The following is a 16,834-nucleotide window of genomic DNA, read 5'->3' as shown; positions in this document are numbered from 1 at the left end:
GTGAGTTTACGACCTTGTGTGTCTCATGATGTGTAGAGCGAGAGTCGAGAGTGTCCATATTCTGCTCAAGTTTGAAAAAAAAAAATGGTCGCAATTAACTAAAGAGCCTGTGTTTGTACACCTACAAGTCCAAAGATCCAACGCAGAGCGGACGCAGCGTCCCCAAACCTCGCGTCAACGACGGTCTGAAGATGCGGGCGTCCGTGCGCATGACCCGCTACCTGGAGTCCTGGGGGGCAGTTAAACCGTTCGCCCACCTGCAGAGCCGAGAGGGATTCGCCGCCGACCCCCTCGGCAACGGAAAGACGCTCGGCAAAGTAAGCCGAATAATAGCGTAATTTTCGGACTATAAGTCGCGTTTTTTTTCATAGTTTGGGTGGGGGGGGGCGACTTATAGTCCGAAAATTACGGTATCTCTTCATGATTCGTTTATCTGTAAGAATTGCCACCTAGCAGCCGACAAGAAACACCGTTGGCTAATCCGGTTTGTTTTTCAGGACATCCCACTGCGAACAGCAGCCAGCTCTAAGATACCTGACAGGTAAAAAAAATATATATTTTGACCATCTTTTGGCAGCATAGTTGATCTTTAAAGAATCAATTGCTAGTCAACCAGCTCAACTTGTTTTCATCATACCAATTTCTCCCTAGATTGACACGGCAACTTTCATACCTGATGTTTTGTGTTATTCCTTGTTGCACTCCTCCTATGACAGCTTTGATGAATCACTCGAAGAGCGCTTCTCCTTGTCCACGCCCTCGTTCAGCAGCCATAAGTGAGTTTGGGCCCCTGGCGCGGTGCAGGAGCCTCAAATTAAGAAATGGACACCACTTGAACCGTGAATTGGATTCACGCATTGTAGTTCCCGCAAATCGTGGCCCAGATATATTTTCTTTGTCGAATTTGGGAATACAGTGTTCCCCTTCATTTGTGTAATTGCCTAGAGATCCCACAAGGTGGCAACAAAGTATTTTTTTTCTATTAGACAAGGCTATGACCTGACTAAATGAAGCTCAGAAGCCACCAGAGGGCGCCATAGCAATATTGATATTAGACATAGACTTGGCCTGAAGCTGAGAGCTCAGTATCTCAAACGTCTTTGGCGTCGTGTCTGTGCGTCCCACTCGACAAAAATTCTGAAACGCTGTATTCGAGGTCTGGCCACTATTTGAGGTTATACAATAATCGATTTGTCTTGAAGCTGGGTGAGAACGACTGTGAGCGGCCAGTACTAACGTCCCGACACTAACCTCGGTGGGGCCGTTGCACTCTTGTTCCTACTCACCACTGACACCGCTTACCTCCTCCCAGGATCATGTCGACGTGCTCTCCCGATCTCTAACCGGGGCGGGGCGGGGTGTGTATGTATCTGCTGTGTGCATCTGTACGGTGGCTTCCTTCCTGCCAGATAGCACGAGGGGGCTTCCCTTTGTCCCCTGAACTGCTCATCTAACTCCCAGCATCCGGTTAACCCCCCCCACCCTCTCTGTTCACCGCACGCATGATCTATACAGGCACTTTTTTCCTGACTAATGTGCACACAGCGGCCATTAAACGCCTCGTGTGTCTTTGTCATTAATGGCGTCTGTTTCTGGGACGCAGGAACAAGTCGCAGAAGAGTCGCTTTGACGAGGAGCTCCACAACGAAATGACCACCACCATAGATGAACTGGGCAGCAAGTAGGTCCATTTCAGAGGTGACCTCAGAAAACATGTGGCTCAAACATTTCAATGATCAGCCTCCTGCTTTCCAGGTTCCACCTTCTTCTATGACACAATACGATGGCGCTGATTTTAAACGGCAGCTGCTCCGTCTAATGTTTTATTCTTTGTTATGGCCTCCTTCCCAAGACAGTGGTACAAGTCTGAGGAGAGCGGCAGTTTAGCCATATGGTTTCCAAAGAAAGACCTTGAAAAACAGGTCATTTGAACACACACACACACACACACAAAAAAAAAAAAAAATCCCATTTTGTCCTCATTTCAAATGCTCTCTTATTGTCTCCAAAGTACCGGGCCTTGGATCTGCCCATGTTCAAGCACTACGTGGGCTGCGCCGCCGTCATCTTCCTCTGCATCTTTTCCATCCAGATGTTCGTCACCAGGGAGTGAGTATCATATGAGCAGCCATGAAATAAGCGCAGAAAAATGGCTGATAACCGGTTGCTGTGCAAACTGTTAGTCGACAGATTCTCGGAGTGACGTTCGCGGCGTTGGCGTGCGTCCTGCTGCTGACTTTGGCCATCTGTTTTGCAGCGCACATAAAGGTCGGTGCAGAAAACCCGCCGGGTGCGACATATTAATAATCATTATTATTATTTAGGTACGCAATGCGGAAAAAAATCGTAGTTAAAAACGAAATAAATATGCTAACTATAAGGCGCACCTAAAAACCTAAAATTTTCTCAAAAGCCGACAGTGCGCCTTATAGTCCGGTGCGCCTTATATATGGACCAAATTCCTAAATTTAAACTGGCCCGAAGCATCGTGTCATGAAATCAATCATAAGTGGCCCACTGAAGACTATGAATCATGAATCAAAAAGACTATGGATCATTATTTTGTGATTATAAAGTCATTTGTCGCGTCTGAAGTTGAAATAAAAAAGAGGAAATGGAGAATGATTTGATTTGGATTAAAAATCTGACATGATGCATGAATAGAGTGCCTTATAGTCCGGTGTGCCTTATATAAGGAAAAAGTTTCAAAATGGGCCATTCATTGAATGTGCGCCGTATAGTCCGGAAAATACGGTACTTTAATTCACAGCTAAATCATCTCAAATTCATATTTTAAGTGTGCTAATAAATATCTAAAATCTTTGCAGATGTGGACGGGTTCCTTGGGGCGTCAAAAATGACTTTCTTTAGCTTATCTGCGCCCTTGACGGGGATAGTCGACCCTCACATATCACGCGTGACAATGAATGTCAGATATCTTCTTTCTCCGAGTAACTTCTCTGCCCGTGTGCGTGCGTAGCGCATGTTTCCAGAGAAGCTGTCAGGCTGCCAGTGGTTGGCGTCCATCTCCGAGGCGGTGGTGAAGAAACCGTGCGTGCGCCTCCCCCTGGCCGCCGTCACCACCGTCGTCATCGTTCTCTTGGCAATCTTCAACCTGGTGAACAAAAAAAAAAAAAAAAAACTCCAAGCCTGGCTTATTTTCGTTTTCCAAACTTCTTTTCCTTCAATCCCGCAGTGTTTCGTCCAGGCACATTTTCCAGAATGTTCCACTGGTGATGTTCCCACCCTGAGTCACACAAATTCTTCCCAGCGACTGGGATCCGAGGGAGGCCTCTTCTATCTGCCTGTGAGATGTTACGGCTACTTTCAAAATCGAAGTTTGACGTCCAAATTGGACAATAGAGAGGAAATATCATTTTAAAATATTATCATCAAAATGTCCGGTGTTTATTCCTGTTCTATTTTTTTGGAGTCATTGTTGTTGCCGCCCTCCCACCACACCAGTATTCCGTGTACTGCTGCATCCTGTCCCTGATGGCTTGCGGCGTGTTCCTGCGGGTCAGCTTGGAGCTTAAAGTCCTCTTCCTCGCCCTGTCGTCCAGCGCCTACTACATCATCATCCTCAGCACCAACAAGCGGCTCTTTGTGGCCTACGCCAACGTCCTCCACGCTCAGATTACAGGAGAGGGCAACTGCAGCAGGTGGGACTCGATACCGACCGCGATAAGGTCGGTAATGTAATAATAAGTCAAGTATCCGGTCACATAGGGGGGGGATTTAGAGACGTACGTAAAAAGAGTGTTACGCAACCTTTATTGGGATGGACTCTTGGTCTGGAACAAGCCTTAAAGGTCTTGTGTTGTTCCAATTGCAAACACAAAAACCAATAAAAAATGGAAAGCATGAAAGTTGGAATATACAAATAAGCGGAGAGTAACAAAAAGATAAATCAATGAATTAAACTTGGAGAAAAATTGAATTTAAAGAAGTGAAAATAAAATTACAGGTAACTATTTCTAAATGATTTCAAAGTATTTCGAAACACAAACTAAAAATGAAAACTATTTTCCTGAAAGTATCCAAAAATTAATACTAAAAAAAAAATTTAAAATGAGGAAAAATAAAAAAAGTAAATAAAAGATGGATATTAAAAAGATAAATCAATGAATTAAACCTGGTGAAAGATTGAATTTAAAAAAATGAAAACAAAATTACAGGTAAATATTTCTAAATGATTTCAAAGTATTTCGAAACACAAACTAAAAATGAAAACTACTTTCCTGAAAGTATCCAAAAATGAATACTAAAAATGAGGAAAAATAAAAAAAGTAAATAAAAGATGGATATTAAAATGTAGCGAAGAAAATGTTGAACCTTCAAATAAGTGTTTTTGATGCGGGCAGCCTATCAGACGAGTCGATGGTGAGGCTGGTGGGCCTGGTGAAGCACCCCCAGGTGATGAGCTGCATCTACATCACCTTGTTCCTGGTCACCATGCTCATCATCTCTCAGCAGGTGCTCACCTCATCTTAAACATCATCAGCGTTCTCATGTATCCAAATCAACGCGTGCATTTGCGTGCGTGTGTGTGTCAGAACGAGTCGTGCTTCCGCCAGGACTTCCTGCTCAAGTACAAGAACCACACGGAGCAGGACGAGATCGAGACCCGGGAGAACTTGAATCGCCTACTGCTTGAAAATGTGCTGCCCGCTCACGTGGCCTCGCTCTTTGTCGGCGAGAACAAGAAAAATGAGGTGAGCCCATAACCTGGACAGCGGCTGTGAACGGCGGCCGGAATAAGGAAATCTCCCCCTCCCCCCGCCAAACAGGATCTCTACTACAAGTCGTACGACTGCGTGTGCGTGATGTTCGCCTCGGTGCCCGACTTCAAGGAGTTCTACACCGAGTGCGACATCAACAAGGAGGGCCTGGAGTGCCTGAGACTCCTCAACGAGATCATCGCCGACTTTGACGAGGTGCTTCCCGTCGCTCCTTCCTTCTGTGCAATTGAATCATCATCATTACCTGACGTTTCTTAACAGCTGCTCTCCAAGCCAAAGTTCAGCGGCGTGGAGAAGATCAAGACCATCGGCAGCACCTACATGGCAGCGGCGGGCCTCAGCGGGACGCTCGGTCAGGAGAACAACCAGGTGGGGTGGCTAGAGGGTGTTGTTCTTCTGAGTATGTCATTGAAGAGTTCGGCCCCCACCATTTGGTCTACATGTCCAAACGTGTGTGCGTGTGTGTGTTTTCCAGGACAGGGAACGTCAGCAAGCGCAGATCGGCATCATGGTGGAATTTGCCATGGCGCTCGTCGGCAAATTGGAGGGCATCAACCGACATTCCTTCAACAGCTTCAGGCTGCGCGTGGGTGAGTTTGCGCTCAAACAAACCAAAGAGAAAGTCTGTGCGTGTGTGTGTGTGTGTGTGTGTGTGTGTGTGTGAGTGAGGACGGCTGGGAAAGGTTACGTCATATTGGCAACGCTAAGCTCACGTGACTTCCCGGCTGCCAAATTTCATCAGCACTTTACGATTCTGCACTTGATTTATCATCATGTCTGTAACAGCCATCATTTACCTACTTTTTTCCTGTCCTTTATGAATGGTAGCGATCCAGAATGGAATTACTACGTCGTCACATTCTGCTTCTTTTTTTTTTTTTTTGTTTTTTTGAGGGAGGAAGTCTCTTTCACACTGATGTTAGTTTTCCAAAAGATAATTCTGTTTCTGTTCTGTTTAAACAGCTTGTTTTGATTTTAGTTTGTCCTTTTTCATCAATTCAAATAACCTTGAACACCTCTTTCCTGTTCGTTACCATCACAAAAGTAGGGAATTAATAAGCAGTACTGACAGGGGAAGTCTGCCATTTTAGAAAGTTCTTGATTCCTACCAAATGTCTGGCTCTGCAAACTCTAAATGACAAAACGTGATTTTTGTTCATTCCGTGTGGCCGCAGCCCAAGTGTGTTTGAGCATTAAATTTTCTCGGTTGATCATTTTTTTTCTGCAGGTATTAACCACGGTCCCGTGATCGCCGGCGTGATCGGCGCTAGGAAGCCTCAGTACGACATCTGGGGCAACACCGTCAACGTGGCCAGCAGGATGGAAAGCACCGGCGAGCTAGGAAAGATACAAGTACGTCCGAGCTCCCTTGATCAGGATTTTGTGACGGAACACAAAGAAAATTGTAGCTCAGACGTCAAGCTAGAGAAAAAGTGATCAAATTGTGCACGTGTTGCCCGGCAGGTGACAGAGGAGACATCGGACGTTCTTCACAGGCTGGGCTACTCGTGCGAGTGCCGGGGCTTCATCAGCGTGAAAGGCAAAGGAGAGCTCAAGACCTTCTTTGTATGCACGGACACCAGCAAGCAGCAAGGCATGGGCCTCAGCTGAGGTCAGGAGGTCACGCTTGAAAAACTTGACGCTCGCTTATCCACACCAGGCAAGTGTTTACGCCCCCCCCCCCCAGGACAAAAAGTGACTGTAATGCAGCTGTGCTCCTGCGGTGGTGCCACAACTACAGGAACTGAGCTGGATTTGAGCTCAAGGCGGATTTTGTTCCATCCAAACTGGAAACGGACAAAACATCTGAAAAACATTACCTTCATGATGTTGCGGTGATTTTGGGCTGTCATGTCACGCACCCCTGAAACATCAGCATACATGCACTTGTTTAACTGATTACGATAGGGAAGAACACCTGTAACTTTTGTTCTTTAATGACCATTAAAAAAAATGCTTATTGTACTAAAACGTTTTTTTTTTTTGGTAGGCATTTTGTGTCCGATAAAACAACAGATTCTGTTTGTGGATCATTTTGTCGGCTTTGTTACTGTGTAATGAGAAAGACGCACGCGTGTTGTGGTTAGGCGGGTCATATTTTGCATATTTTTAATAGGACGATGTAAATAGCTGTGTCATTGACAAGCATGTCATCATGTCGGAGTGACGTCATCATGCCTGCTACTTGCTTGCTTGTGAGGCATGTTGCTTCTCGAGCAGGACTGATCGGAGCATTCATCTCGTGGCCTTACTACACCACCATTTTGTCTGTAAGTGTTTGAATATGATTAACGCTGTCGTAGAATTGGCCTTTTTTTCGGCGTGTGAACAAAATGCTCGAAATAAATTATTTACAGTGTGTATTAATTAAAAACAGTTTATTGAATGTCACACAATGAGTATTTTCTGTTTTTGTACAAAAAAAAAAAAACATTTTTGAAGTTACTAAACAGCAGTGACCGGCAGTGCATCCTGACAACTTGGCGAGGTCTCCATGGGTTCAATCGTCTCACGCACTGAAACAAAACGGGGACGTTTACGTAAGTTTCAAACTGAATGCTGACTGCAACGGCTGTGAATGGGGAAAAAAAGAAAAAAAAAGATGGACGTATTCACCTGTGGTGAGGTCAATGAGGTTCTCAGGAGGAAGCGCAATGCCCATGGCCTTCCTAATGGCCCAAACGCTGCTGATGTCGCGTGGTGCCACTTGGCCGGCCAACTCGGCCAGGTTGCCCGTCACCTTCTCGGCTGCGGACCAATATGCAAAGACGTGATTTTATTTTTGAAAAAGTAATTGGACAGTAAGACTTGTCCGTTAAATGTTGTTTAAACTGTAGGGACTCAACACGTGTGATAAAAGCAGCAACTTTGAGTGTGGAATTTACAGTGGTAGCAATTTTTTTTTTTTACCCAGATCCAGCTCCTTGGTGCTGGGCGCCAGCAGGCAAATCATGTTGGGCGGTTGTTTGGCACTCAGACGTTCCCTCTGTGCTTCATGCAGCTCTCGGAGTAGCCGCGTGGTCTCGTCCAATTTCTGCTGCACGTCTGCTGCCACGACAACACAATCAATGTTATTGATCCTCAATGAGGCGGCACATCATGTCTCTTTGCCTTTTGTGTTGACGCTTTTTTTTTTTTTTATACCTCCAGGGAGCTCGTCTGCAGCGAGAGGCTCCGTTTTACTGCAGCCTGTGTCCGGTTGGAATGCCTGAAGGGGAGAGCGAGAGACACGGGTAGATTATTTGGAGATGACCAAAATCACACCAAGACAGCATATCCAAATTAAAATGTCATGCCAATATGGCCATTTGTAGGTGTCCCCGTGAACAGAGTTTGTCCAATTGGAACCAAATTGAAGATGCCCCGCCCCGTTTCTTTGTCGGCAACCCCGCTGGCAGAAATGTATCCACGTGACAAGCTGTGAGTGGCGAGCTGAGCTAACTGGAGCGATGCCAAGAATGGCGAACAAGACAGACTAAGTGTGTAAGGGGCCATTCAGCAGGCGGCCAACGGAAACACAAAACTCCCCTCCGAGGTCTCGGCCGGCTGGCCGGCTGTGTTCTGAAGATGTTTCCATTTGGATCACAGTGAGCGAGCCACCGTTGTTGACACAGCTGCTCAGAAGAACATGCGCTTTGACTTTCAAACAAGCTGGTGAGGCTCGCCCATACTTTCACTGACATTTTGCACTGGAATGTGAGAGGCGGCAAACAGGTGCATGGACCCTCCAAATGCCCCCCCCCTCACCCACATGCACTTGACTCACTTCTGTGTCAGCTTTGTCCTCTTGTGACAGCTCCTCCACCTGCTGAGTGCACGCAAACAAAATGAAGTTCCTGTTGTGTTTGTCGTCTCATTAGAACACTATACAATTTATTTGCAAAAAAAAAAAAAACACAACTTACTGATTCCGTCTCCTTCAGCGTTTTTGAATGCTCGCCGTTGGTCAGGGCATCCAGAAGGTTATCGGCCATTTTGTAGACGTACTCATCCGACTTGGACAGAAACTCTGACAAGCTGCCGACGACACGTATTGATCTCATTAACGGGGGACAAGAACAGCTATGGAATAGAGGTGGGTGTTTTCAGAAAGTCCCAAGTTGAGGTGGTCGAAATCAACCACGTCGGGTCATTGCTTGTATTAAACAAGTCTGAATTTTTGCTCGGTAACGGAAACATTTTGCTCTCATTAATAGCGGGAACTTGTGTTAAACTTTACAAGTTGGACTTTAGTGTCATAACTGACCTGTCCGAGCCCTGGAGGCTGGACTCGTCCCCGTAGAGGCTGTAGATGAGGTCTGAGTCGTCCTTGCTAACATTGGAGAAGCTGGAGTCGTAGGCGGGCGCGTAAGACGTGAACGGCCCGTAGTTCATGTAGCACACTGCGAAGCGGACGTCGTGTGTCAGCGTCAGCAGAGAACTTGACTTTTTTTTTTTTTTTAATAACCTGGTGTGACGCGGTTTCTCTTGTCCTCCCGGAAGCCCTGGAGGCAGTTAACGCCGCTTTGCAGACGGGTGGACATCATGCCCAGTTTGACGGAGCAATATCCCGCTTCTGTGGAAGCAAAGACCAAAGTTTTGTAACGATCCGCTTCAACATGTTTTTCCATCTCCCAATGCCGTAGCACCGCCGCTATTGTCTTTGTTGCCTTTACCTCCAGCAGAAGGATCGGCTGGGTTGACAAAAGCCAGAGTGGTGGAGCCATCACACTGCCTCTGTCTGCGAAACTCCAACTGAGAAAGAGGGGGGGGGGGGATGAAGCAATTAAGACAGACCTCCACCAAGGCAGTTGGTGCGTTATGTCGGACATGGTTGCTCACGTCGCACTGCAGCACTCGGTTGGACAGTTTCCCCCCAGACTCTTCGATGACCTTGCGGATTTCCGCCAGCTCTTTTTCCGCTTCTTCTTCTTTGGCGTCCTTGTCTGGTCTGCCGGCAATTGAAAGGCGACAAAAGAGCCTTTTGGTTTGCTGTGCTGTATTTCAGTCTGCTCGGAAGTCAGCGTGCATCATCTTTTGTGGTTGCAAGACGCTCAAACATCAAGAATGTGAACATTTACATCAGACATTTAGCATGCTCGCCACAACCTGTACTGTAATTAGTGGGAGCGTATCGCGATGAGTCAGACTTCAACAAGAGCTATGTGTACAGTCGCGTGCCAACTATTTGTATGCTAACACCTAGCACGCTAGCAGCCTGAATTTGCAAGTCAATGACAAATGATTAAATAGGCGTCGGCCAGTTGCTCACGTGTAAGCTGTTAACAAACCAACAATTAGCAGTATGTCGGCATTTGGCTGTGAAACAGATTCCAATTCCAAAGTCCTGCCTTCAATTTCTATTTCTCCAGCGGCGGTAAATAACTTTGGAATCTTGTGTATGTAGCTCTGCCACGTAAATGCACATCTGCCGTTTTGATAGCCGGCTGAGGTCACATGGGTTTTAAGGAGGAGGTAGAACGCCAAAGACGTCACAGAACGAGACTGGACACGCTCAAAGACATTCCTGGCGTTCTCGGCCTGAAGCAGCGTTGAAAGGGGTCATCGGGAAAGAAAAGAAAGAACAGGAGACACATGGTAGTGAAAGAGAACCTGGGTGTGCCTGGTGTCTGCGAGCGCTCGCTGCTCTCTGTGCTGGCTTCTCTTTTGGTCACCAAGCAGGGCAGCCCTTGAACCTGAAACTTCCCGGTGGCCTTGTCAGACGGACTCAGACCGGACATGAACTCAATGCTCTGCTTTAGGCTCTCCAGACGCTCCTGCGAGGTAGGTGGAGGAATGTTACAAAGCGTTGTGCTGCCCCAGTGTGGTGGATCTCTTTAAGCGTACCTTGCTGAGGATCTTCATGCCCGAGTGCAACAGCTTGCGAGCGGCTTTGTGGTAGATGGTTTCGGGCTTGTTGTAGGCCATGGCGTTCTCGCACACTGTCCTGAAGTCCATCTGCAACGACAACAAAAATGAGCTGTAAAAGCTTCTGATGCAATGTGGAGTATATCTGACAAAAACCTTGAGCTCGTCCAAAGAAGTGTAGCATTGTTTCTTGACTTTGTCTTTCATGGTGCTGAAGTCCATTGGCTGCCTGATGACGGCCGAGTAGCCCGGAGCAATCAGATCCGTCACGGGGAAGGTAAAAAACGCGCTGGGATCTTTCCTGCCCACAAGAAGCACATATTATATATTATAATACTTTATTTAAGTCAAGGTATTGCTGTAGTCAATAACTCCCAAGTGTGTGTCAGCAAAATGATGAAATACCTTTGGAGCTGTCTGATCAGCTGGTTCAACGCTTCCTGTAGAGGAGTTTGTTCTTTTTCTGCTGATGATGTCATAAAAAACCACACAATATAGTAAACTGAGAAGAAAACTTGTGTTTCTTTTAAGATACCTTCCAGTTTATCCAGCTCAGATCGGATGGGAGTCCTGCAGTTTTCCCGTTCGTCTTCCCCATCCCCATCTTGGCCCTTCTTCTTTTTGATCACCTACAGTAACGGCACCAAATAATCAATCAACTAAACACGCCAAGACAACAGAAGCTTCATTACCTTCTTCTTTCCTTTGTCGCTGTCGGGTGTTCCACAGTTCCTCTCTTTGTCCTTCTTTTTCTTCTTCTTCTTGTCTTTGGTCTTATCGCAGTCCGGCGACTGGTCATCATAAAAAGTGTCGCGGCTGGAGCTCCCAGTGGTCACCTCATTGCCGGAGACCTTTAGGACCAGCTTGAGTGGTCTCTCTGCATATTCTGCAAAAACAACCATTAAGAGACATGCAAATAAGTGCTGGACAATACGACCTCAAAATAAAATATAAAAACTTTATTTACTTACACAAATTAACTGGCAAACAAAGCCTGACTATCTTAAGTTATATATAATTGTGACTTATGCAGCTGAGGCAATAAATTTGGTTTGGAAATCTGCTCACGACTACAGCGCACTAAAGATACTCTTTGCGCTACTGGGCAGGCCTAACATAAGCAACATACATTTGTGATAATACAAGAGTAACACGATTATTACGATTTGGAAACATAAGAACTAGCGAGCTGGCAAAGTGACGTAAAAAGACCATTCAAATGCTACCTGCTAGCAACAACAGTGGCAGCTACACATGAGTAATTACCAAGTGTATAAGATACACACCGGAATTTTTCCATTTAAAATCGTCTTTGAATTTAATATAATAACATAAACTTGATTTTAAGAAAAGTAGTCCGGCTATTATATTAGCATCGAAGCTAAGTCGTGAGGGACCGTGTCATCAAGCAGTTGAAAAAAAAAAAAAGCCTAAAAGGCCGTTGACGAGTCGTCAAATGTTCTATATAAAGATTAATTAAATACCTTCATATGCGTGTTTATCCGACTTGTGTTTCTTGTGTTTCTTTCCCATTGTTTGTATTTTGCTCAGGCAATTTCGTCACCACCCACCAGCAACTTTCTTCTGACAGCAAACAGGAAGTCCTGAGCCCTCGAGCGCCGCTTAGAGGGGAGGCGGCGGGATTGCACGCATGAGCTTTTCTCGCCAGCAGGGGGCAGACTCACTCTAAAAATCCTTTTGTTTGCCATATGTTCAATCCGCCACGCGTGCTACTTGGGTCTTCAAATCATGAGGTAGGCTCTTGATGTGTAGACGTAGATTTCTACTATGCGTATTTTTTAATTCCTTTAAACTCAAGCATGCATTTGTTTGTTTGTTTGTTTGTCTTAACCACTAACTCAAACCCTAAAATATAGTCCCGGAATCCTAACCCTATCTCAACCCTTAACACAGTTTCTGGAGTTTGGACTAAAGTTTCTTCCCGTCAGAAAGCAAGCATGCAGCATCAATCAATTCTTTAATGCACACTCTTTTCATTATTGTCAGCTCTCCACATTTTGAACAGGAATGAGGGATTCCTGGGAGGCGAGGAGAACCCCTACCTAGCCGCCTCTCAGTGGACTCACGTGAGGTGTAATCAAAGCTTTCCGGCTCCGCCAAACTCAATCGTAAGCACCAAAAAAACAACAGCGCATGCAATTATTCATTCCTTTTCAAGTGAGGGTTTGAAGTCACCCCCCCCCCCCTTATTCCTCCTCCTATCTTCTTTCTGGAAAAAGTATCTTTGATGCCACACGATTCCCACAACCTTTGATTCAGATTCCGCACAGGACGTGGCACTGTTGGCACGTGAGTCGACCACCGCTCGTTTTGGGGAGATAGGGACCCGAAAACTTTGGCACCAAGACTCATGCATGGAGACGAACAGGAAGTCAGTGTGGGGACCTTTAAACTAGGACATTCTATTTCATTAGCGATAAAAGGAACATTTATCACAATTTCAAAGGACGAGAAGCCAAACAAGCAAGCCTACCTGATCTTTCTGATTTGCTTTTGCATGCGTGTGTTTTTGACGCATCACATTACGCCGACACTTTGAAGAAACTCTTAGCTGCAGGCCGGCCTCACACGGGGCCTTCGCCATCTGTCAGGGCTGATGGCAAAAAGCAGCGTGACGGGGGCTCCAACCTCCGCTCCTTGCTTTTGTCCAGTCGCACCTTTTGTGATGCCATTCCCGCACGCCGCAGGCACAGTACAATAATGGTCGATGGTAATTGAGCTTTAGCCGCCGGCCGGGCCTGGCTCGGCCCGAAGCGGACAATTATTGTCGTCCCGTGGCGTTGATGTACCATTTCCTCCCGTAATGGAATTTCAGTTTCACGTAGCTTCTTTTATTTTGATCGGCGGGGAGGATGTCAGTGCCTGTGGGCTCATAGCAGACAGTTTTGTATAGTTGTCAAAAAAAGTTACGAGATTTAAGACGTAACATGACAACAAATACATAATTATTGGTGATTTTTTTTTTTTTTTTAACATCACAAGATGTTTATTTTCCATCAAAATTACATCTTAATTCTGTAAGACTTTGACATTCTTGTAATTCTAAGATGTAAAATTTTGTATGTGGCTCCACGGAATGTTTGCAAAAGATTGAGGTCGTCTCTTTGAAGGAATGGGGGAGTGTTTTTTTTTTTTTTTTTTTTTAAAGGCAGCACATTTGGACCCCTCACTTTTTTCATTCAAGCTTTCTTCTGCCCTCAAATCAAATTTTCAAACGCAAAAGGATCTGATGCACCGTCGTTATCACGCTTGCGCTTTGAACGCACCCCCCATCCCCCCCGTCTTCAGATTCTCAGGAGGAAAATCGAGGCTGTTATTGTCAAAAATCCCTGGTCTTAAACACACACACACACACACACACACATTGACACACACACCTTTCTCTCTCGCACACATACGCATCTCCCTGTTGTGTGTGACATGACGCCCGCCTCCTTTTAAGGACCCCTTTGTGATAATTGAGTCTGCAGAAACAGAATAATACATTACAAAAAGTAGAGCATGATGTCGTATATATACAACACGATAAAAGTGAAATATACATTAGAGTGCTTGAACAAGAAAGTACGCGCGCCCACAGACACACAAACCTCCATAAGGCTTCTAAACCATTACCATGTGTGATAATTTCCTTAAATATAATGTTTACTGGTCACATACATATTTATCTAAAAATGTTTTCTATTTCAATCTGGCAAGCTGAAATGTTTTTGTGAGTAATATTGCAAGGCAGTTCATGAAATTTTTTGGAATAGGTGCACCAGCAGTGTTGACAGGCTTGCACAGGCTAGTGGCTTGTCAAGGAGGGGGCGGGGGTGGGGGTGGGGGGGCAAAGGTGTTGAAATGAAGAGTGCTCTGCTTATTATAGAGGGGCTAACAAATCTCTCAGCTAGAAGAGGGTGGGGGCTCCACTCTCGCTCCACTGAACTAGTTCAACTGTATAGTAGAACGACCCCCCCAACCCATGCACCATCACAGATCACCAAGCTGTCACCACCCGCTGTCATAGAGTCAGTCATCCATGTCAAACATTCACACTTTTGCTGGTGCTCAATTTCTAATGCTCCATTTCTTTGTCTGATGGACACAACATTAGGTACACCTTCAAGTAGGATGCCATGAAGTGTCTATTGTTAACCCAACTTGTATTTTGGTTAGGTCAGCACATGATCGGGTCAAAGTCATTTATTGTTCATGGAAATATGTTCTTAATTCACTGTAAATGCCGAAAACATTTATTAATTCGGTCTTCAGTCGTCGGATTTATGTGGTTCAAGCATCTGCGAGTGCGACAAGGTTTGTCTGCCTGTGCCCATCAACTAAAAAGCGAGTAATCACAAATATGTAAGTTCTTAAGAGTGTTTGTTGCAATGGCCATTACGTGTCGTCCCCCAATGTGTTACGATTACGTCATGAAAATTAGTACGACAATCGTCAAGTAAGCCGGAAGTGGTGCTCGTTGTCTTTCAGAATAAAAGCATAATACAGGAAGTGCTAAACTGACCGGATAAATTGACATTTTTTTTTATTTCGCTTTGTTAGCTGTGTTTGTTGGTTTTAGTTTGTTAGTTTTATAAACATAAAAAGTCGATTCAGCTAGTTTTTATTTGTATTTCAGTACCACTGTGCCCAATTTGAGTCCAGCATTCAAATTGCATCAGTGCTGACTATTAAACAGAGCATTCGACAGAAAACCAGTGTTTGCAAAAGTGTCATGAAAAGAAAATGGCTGAAAGGGAGCAGAAAGAGTCGCTGGAGGAGCACTTTGATTGTTGACACCCGGCAATCCAAACAGCGTCCCTGCGACGGGGGAGACGTTGTCGTCGTTTTCTCGAGACCATCAGCGTTTTCCAGACGACGCTCGTTATAGAGCCGACATCAAAACGAACGAGAGGAGCGCTGCTGCTATGTGCTGACATTCAAACACACATGTTTTATTTAACATGCGAAACTGACAAATCTCCAGGCACTCGAAGAGACAAAGACTACCACCAGGTGTCACATGTCTACGAAGTGCATCCGACAAAATACTCTTAGGATAAAAACAAACAAACATTTTTTCTTGTCTAGCTGAAATGAGCCTGTCTAAAGTGCATATGAGCTCCTCTTCACAAAGAAAAGAAGCAAACATGGTGTCGCAGCATTTAGCTGTTACGCTGCACACAAGTAGGATGTACGATGGATGGCGGTCTTCGAGTGGCCATCCACGGCAGCCGACTTTACACCATCAGCAAGTTGAGTTGTGAATGCAATTTGCGCGTACAGATCTTCTACATGCGATCCTTACGATTGACGGCTGTGTTCGCTCCCACAACGGCGCAAACACCCTCTTCTATCTGCTCTTGATTCAATGACCTTCACAATCCAAAGTCTGGCTCACGCAAACACTTGGATCAAATAAATTTTATAATTTTGAGCGCGCGAGCTTCAGGCCTACATCGTAGTCCGAGGCACATCCGTAAAAAAAAAAAAAAAAGCTTACGTTTTCTATCAAATTAAAAGCGAAGGCAGCCTTTGATCTTTTAATCCGCCCGCTCATAAGGTTGCGAGATAAGCAGCCGTGACTAACGTCTCTCTTTCTAATAGTCTTGAAAGAGCCGAGCCCACATAATGAGCCCTTTTAGCCCCTTTTGAAGACATATTGGACTCAAAGTCCGTATTTAGCGGATCTGGCATTCAATGGACGCCTTTGGATAGTCCACCGGGAGCGTTGGTGTCGCTATAAAGCTCCAGGTGGGGGGGATCCTGGAGCTCCTTTCTGTCTTTATTTATTGAATGTTGCAATGACACACCCTTTCAATCATTCAAATGAAGAGCTCCAAGAAACTAGAGCAAGATAGCAAATTGGAGACTGCAGAGTTTAAAACTGCAACATGGAGAGTAAATAGCGTGTTAGCATGTGTTTACAGCCATGCATACTGAATACTAGCTTCTTCTGATTTTCTTTGACCACGATGGGCCAATTTCTACGGGATCTGGACATGAAAGAGGTGGCTTCTGATGTCTTGAAAACGCCACAGCACTGAGCAAAGCCTCCTGACGCCGCCTCGGTGGGTGACGGGGCCGCCTGCTGTTAACTTGTAACGTAACTGATGCTTTTTCCTTGTTAAAGATGCTCCCTGCTTGGTGAGCTGGCTAATATGTCTTCTCCCACTGTGTGGAATATTTAAAAGGATTTCAAAAGGAGGAAAGTGAAGATAGAAACTGTTTGGATCGGGAAAATA

General features: G+C 45.4%; 2 protein-coding genes and 1 long non-coding RNA gene across 6 annotated transcripts in view; 2 read left to right on the top strand and 1 right to left on the bottom strand.

Moving 5' to 3' along the window:
* The window catches only part of adcy7 (adenylate cyclase 7), a 24,111-nt gene extending 16,973 nt beyond the window's left edge, over nucleotides 1-7,138 (top strand). Inside the window, exons 11-27 of the mRNA XM_061276004.1 lie at nucleotides 129-317; nucleotides 498-541; nucleotides 717-776; nucleotides 1,604-1,681; nucleotides 1,853-1,922; nucleotides 2,012-2,109; nucleotides 2,184-2,268; nucleotides 2,981-3,118; nucleotides 3,197-3,307; nucleotides 3,466-3,662; nucleotides 4,365-4,476; nucleotides 4,557-4,715; nucleotides 4,791-4,937; nucleotides 5,004-5,111; nucleotides 5,218-5,332; nucleotides 5,971-6,095; nucleotides 6,207-7,138. Coding sequence (XP_061131988.1) covers nucleotides 129-317; nucleotides 498-541; nucleotides 717-776; nucleotides 1,604-1,681; nucleotides 1,853-1,922; nucleotides 2,012-2,109; nucleotides 2,184-2,268; nucleotides 2,981-3,118; nucleotides 3,197-3,307; nucleotides 3,466-3,662; nucleotides 4,365-4,476; nucleotides 4,557-4,715; nucleotides 4,791-4,937; nucleotides 5,004-5,111; nucleotides 5,218-5,332; nucleotides 5,971-6,095; nucleotides 6,207-6,353 — 1,983 coding nt within the window. The 3' untranslated portion in view covers nucleotides 6,354-7,138. The remainder of the gene's footprint in view (nucleotides 1-128; nucleotides 318-497; nucleotides 542-716; nucleotides 777-1,603; nucleotides 1,682-1,852; nucleotides 1,923-2,011; nucleotides 2,110-2,183; nucleotides 2,269-2,980; nucleotides 3,119-3,196; nucleotides 3,308-3,465; nucleotides 3,663-4,364; nucleotides 4,477-4,556; nucleotides 4,716-4,790; nucleotides 4,938-5,003; nucleotides 5,112-5,217; nucleotides 5,333-5,970; nucleotides 6,096-6,206) is intronic.
* Nucleotides 7,104-12,204, bottom strand: brd7 (bromodomain containing 7). Of its 4 annotated transcripts, none has more exons than XM_061276005.1 (17): nucleotides 12,074-12,204; nucleotides 11,282-11,475; nucleotides 11,125-11,218; nucleotides 10,995-11,055; nucleotides 10,746-10,890; nucleotides 10,569-10,679; nucleotides 10,335-10,498; nucleotides 9,564-9,672; nucleotides 9,398-9,476; nucleotides 9,190-9,297; nucleotides 8,989-9,124; nucleotides 8,648-8,759; nucleotides 8,509-8,550; nucleotides 7,887-7,950; nucleotides 7,653-7,790; nucleotides 7,359-7,490; nucleotides 7,104-7,258 (listed from the first exon to the last, which is right to left on the bottom strand). In XM_061276005.1, exons 1-17 carry the CDS (start codon nucleotides 12,120-12,122, stop codon nucleotides 7,188-7,190), a joined length of 1,809 nt encoding a protein of 602 aa, XP_061131989.1. In that variant the 5' UTR covers nucleotides 12,123-12,204; the 3' UTR covers nucleotides 7,104-7,187. The 4 variants fall into 4 exon arrangements, with proteins under 4 accessions (XP_061131989.1, XP_061131991.1, XP_061131990.1 ...); XM_061276007.1 differs by having other exon boundaries at nucleotides 7,653-7,787; XM_061276006.1 differs by having other exon boundaries at nucleotides 10,995-11,052.
* LOC133152429 (uncharacterized) lies at nucleotides 12,168-16,834 on the top strand. Its single transcript, XR_009714130.1, has 3 exons — nucleotides 12,168-12,343; nucleotides 12,597-12,718; nucleotides 14,865-16,834. It is a non-coding gene; the product is annotated as an uncharacterized LOC133152429 (long non-coding RNA).

Source organism: Syngnathus typhle, linkage group LG4 (genome assembly GCF_033458585.1).
Source record: "Syngnathus typhle isolate RoL2023-S1 ecotype Sweden linkage group LG4, RoL_Styp_1.0, whole genome shotgun sequence".
NCBI lineage: Eukaryota > Metazoa > Chordata > Actinopteri > Syngnathiformes > Syngnathidae > Syngnathus > Syngnathus typhle.
This window is presented reverse-complemented; position numbering and strand designations above follow the sequence as displayed.